The 4552-nt window shown below is 40.2% G+C and overlaps 1 protein-coding gene across 1 annotated transcript in view; it reads right to left on the bottom strand.

Moving 5' to 3' along the window:
* The window catches only part of LOC107703244 (uncharacterized protein KIAA0825-like), a 142184-nt gene that overhangs the window by 123665 nt on the left and 13967 nt on the right, over window positions 1–4552 (bottom strand). The window contains 1 exon segment of the mRNA XM_016505793.1: window positions 3965–4552. Within this exon segment, the coding sequence (XP_016361279.1) occupies window positions 3965–4552 (588 nt within the window).

Here is a 4552-nt window from a genome sequence, read left to right on the forward strand (position 1 = left end):
TGACTCTTAACTTTTATAAAGAATATCTCTTTGGATTTGAGACTTTAGTCTTTGCAACTTTACAGATCTTCTTTATGCACCAAGAGCTTGTAACACTCCAAAGAGAAAGGAAAAATTGAAATCGCATCATATGACCCCTTTAAGACTTTCGAAGTTGTCATATTGTTTTGATTGTTTTATTTATTTATTTAGGTATTTTTTTTTCCAACTAAAATGTTCTGTTTATTTCCCGGTTGAAATTAATCCCAGATTTTCATTGTGGTCTAACAGTTTTGGACCCTACTGTATGTTATACAAACTGAAAATGCTGCCCTACTGAGAAGTGAGTAAAATAATATTGATTTTCTGTAAGCTTTACTGTACATAAAAAAGAGTCTCCTTTGAGAATGCAGCACATCGCAGAAATCTATATACTTTTCTTCAGGCTGAACTGAAAATATGTGAAATATCCAATGTCTGTGAGTTTCAAATACAGCACGTAATGTGCACATACCCTGTATGTGCAAGAACATACAAACATACAGCCAGCTCTTTTTCTCTCTCACACACACACGTACATACAATATGACTCTCACTTCCACCTTTTCAGTTCTTTATCCTGTCTGATACAAATCCACTGAGGTGTGATAGTAAGGGTTTAAACTCCTCATTGTTCCAGATCAGCTGACCTATATGGCAGTCTCCTGAGCCCAGCCCTCACCCCATTACCTCTAAGAAAAAGTGGACAGGGGAAAAAAAAAAAAGACGACAAAGTGAGAGGGATGAAAAGCAAGGGATGGAAGAAGATGGGTACAAAGGGCTGAGACTCCCACATCTGGTGAAGGAGGGGGGGGGAACAAAGTCTGTTCATCCTTTTCAGATGGAGGGGTTAAAGGAACTGGCATATCTGCGCATGAAAAGCTGTTAAATGCTTCAGCGCTTTGACAGTGTGTGATGCCAGGAGCGGTGGCGCTCCCTTGGGACAGCGCGTCAAGATTCACGCACCACACACTTCTCCCAGACGGGCTTTCCACAAAATATGGAGAATGAATAAAGCACAATAAATAACACCTAACAAGACAAAGAAAAGAAATGGCAGGTTGTTTTGATGCCTTCCATTGAAAGCAAAACCTTTATTCGTCATTTACTTTAAAAACATGTTGCTACAAGGCAAACCCTGCAACCATCAACAACTGTCAAAGCACTCATTGTTTGATTTCACATCATGTTTAGATTTCCTAAGACAGCTGTTAGCTGGAAAAGCAGCCATAAATAGGCAAGTAACTGTGCGTTGCTATTAGTAACTGACTAACAGAAAAACAACTATTTCAATCATTAAATTTTGCCTAAGGGCTTGTGGTACAGTGTTGTAAGTATATTACTTAAATAGTCATAAGTGTCTGACACACATTACAGTCACTTTCCAGCAATACACAGTTGTGGTGCATCTGGTAATTCATTTGAAGCATTGTTGGGCCCCATGCAGGTCTGCAGACCTGAATTAAGCTGCCCCATGGATGTAGGGCCAATTATTCAACCCTGCTGCTCCCTCATCCTGTCTTTAAGCCGGGAAATGAGAAAGCGTCTGCTGCATGTAAAAATTAGTGAATTGTGGCAGGAAGGTGAATTAAATGGTGGAGAAGCCCTAATGAGTCCTTTCAAAATGAACACTGACGTGTCTAAACTGAGCCGCAATAAGCGAGTCTATTACAGATCTGTCAATACTTGGCGTAATATCAGTAGAACAGCACAAAAAAAAAAAACAAGAGTTAAACAGTGATTGTTACAATGTTTAGAATATGAGAGCATTTGGCAAGTGGTGCATTTAAAAATATACAATGATTCAGTCAACTCAAGATGCCTGGAGGTAAGGAATATTTATATAGTACTAATTTCGTGTAGCTAGACATTTGGATATCAGCATGAAGTCTGATTCATTTTGCGGCTTATTCAGAACAAGAACAGCCCAAGAGCCTTCTGCACACAACCACAGTTTGCTTTGTCACATGAAGTTTAGGGATACATATAGTGATCGACCAATAAATTGCCAAGGCTGATATTGGATGATATATATATATATATATATATTTTTTTTTTTAATTATACATTTTTCAGTTTTGCCGACAAGTGTCGGAAAATGACTTTCATTTTGACAGCTCTGGGACTTTTATTCTGACAGTGCTGAGAACACCAGCACTATAAACACCAGCACTTCTGACAACCTTAAAGGGGTCATATGATGCTTTTTTAAAGATCATTATTTTGTGTATTTGGTGTAACAGAATATGTTGACATGCTTTAATGTTAAAAAAACACATTATTTTTCAAATACTGTACATTATTGTAGGTCCTATATGCCCCACCTCTCTCAAACGCTTCGTTTTCTACAAAGTCCCTCCTTCCGACAAGCGCAGTCTGCTCTGATTGGCCAGCTGACCCAGTGCATTGTGATTGGCCGAACACCGCAAGCACTCGTCGGAAATGTAACGCCCCTTACTATAATCGTGAGCTTCATCTTTCAAAATAAATGTAAAGACAGTAAATAATGTCATTAGTTTTACCATCAGTTCAAGCCCGAAAGGGGAACAGACACAGTAATGATGCAGTGCTTTTGCTTTCGCCTAGAAACATAGCGTCTCCCTGACATGGCTGCATCAACACTAACTGCGGTTACTGAAACCACGCCTTCTTTCTTTGCGTGCACATTTGGACGCATTATGCAAATATTCCCACATAGTGACCTAGATATGTGGGGGCGTGTTAGAACGAGCCGTTTTAGGGGGTTGTCTTAACTTTGATAAAGAATATCTCTTTGGTTTTGAGACTTTAGTCTTTGCAACTTCAGGGATCTTATCTATTCACGAACAGCTTGTAACACTCCAAAGAGAAAGGAAAACTTAAAATCGCATCATATGACCCCTTTAAGAACACTAACGCCTAAAATTACTGGCATCAGCCAATAAGTTTCTCTGTTTGGCAAATAAGTGTCAGAAGAGGCAGTTTATTCTCAACTCAAGATGCACAGTTTCTCCGTCTTCATTAGTTTAACAGTTCTGTTTAATAAATTATTTGTATGAAAAAAAAAATGGAAATCAAAAATTTGTTTGGAAAATTTTTGCAAACTCTGATGTAATGTGTTCAGTTATCACGAACTTGCTATTAAGTGTCTCAAACAAAAATCGAAATATCTTTCAAAGATTTGAGGCCACAAACCTCGCAAATTTTATCACATGCAGCGAATAGCTGTTTTTCAGAAGACAAAACAAAAACAAAAAACTGTACACCAGACTCCCAGAAATCACACACCAGTCAAAAGTTGTAAAACACCTCCATCTTCTGAATAAAAAAAGAGATTTACTGCCAGTGGACTACTGAAATCTTCAGTTCAAGAGTGAGTGGCACCCTGCACCAAAAAAACTACCACAGCATGTTGAAGCCATGCAATACCCTCTGGTATACACTGAGTTGGTCAGGAGTTCACCCTACAGCAAGATAACGACCCACAACATACCTCCAGGCTATGTCAGAACTACCTCAGAAGAAAACGCTTCAAATCATGGAATGGCCAGCAGAGTCTCCAGAATTAAACCCCATCGAGTTGGTTTGGGATGAACTGAACAGAAGGGTGAAAGCAAAGCAACCTAACCTGCAAGTGCAACACATTTGTGGAAACTTCTGCATCAGTGTTTGGAAAAACAAAATTTGGTTTTCATTAAAGGACGAGTGCATTCAGATGTTGTATCTGCCAAGGGCGCTACTTTCAAACTAGTCAAAAAGTTGATTCTCCAATTGTTTATTTGTTCTATCATTTAATTTCAAAGCACACTGAGACATTAAACTGTGTAACATGTCAAAAGCAACAACTTTTCGGTACTGTAGCAGTCAGCCAATCAGATTGGAACTGGCAGTTTCAACTTATACACCAATTTACTATTTCCAGTTTTGTGTGCAAAATGAACAAAAAGAAGGGAATGAAGACACTGACCTACTGCAGACTTCTTGCTGGACATCTTGCCTCCTCTCATGCCGTGCGCGGTGTTGACCTTCAGTGCGGTCTCAATCTCCTTGTCCATCAGCACACCTAGTTCCTGTGCCACTGTGTTCATGTAGACATGGTTGAGGAAGGCCATGATGTTATGTGGTTCCGCAACTCCATTAAGCACCTGCATTTCCTCTCGAAGCATTGAGCAAAGAGTAGTCAAGGCGCTTTGACAGCCCAGAGTCAGTCTGTCGAAGCCCTTCTCTCCACCTGGGATACAACTCTGACAATTTCGGAGAACACGGAGGAAGGCCTTGATTTTAATGTGCTGGTACCAGCTGAAGACCTTTGTTTCAGGGTAGAGAAATAGCAGTTGCTGAAGGTAGAAGATCTTCTGAGGAACCCTGGTCTCAACATCCAGTTCTCCCTCAGTATGGCTTGGTTCAGTCATCATCTGGATTTTGCCAAGTAAGTGGCTCCGCAATGAGAAACGAACATCATTCCATCCTTCCTGGATTTCCAGAGCGAGGTCATCACGTGGCATGGATAAGTTAGGGGATGAGGAGTGCTCGTGGGTAGATGCAGGCCAGGAAG

The sequence above is a fragment of the Sinocyclocheilus anshuiensis genome, unplaced genomic scaffold, assembly GCF_001515605.1.
Source record: "Sinocyclocheilus anshuiensis isolate Anshui unplaced genomic scaffold, SAMN03320099.WGS_v1.1 scaffold542, whole genome shotgun sequence".
Classification (NCBI taxonomy): Eukaryota; Metazoa; Chordata; class Actinopteri; order Cypriniformes; family Cyprinidae; genus Sinocyclocheilus; species Sinocyclocheilus anshuiensis.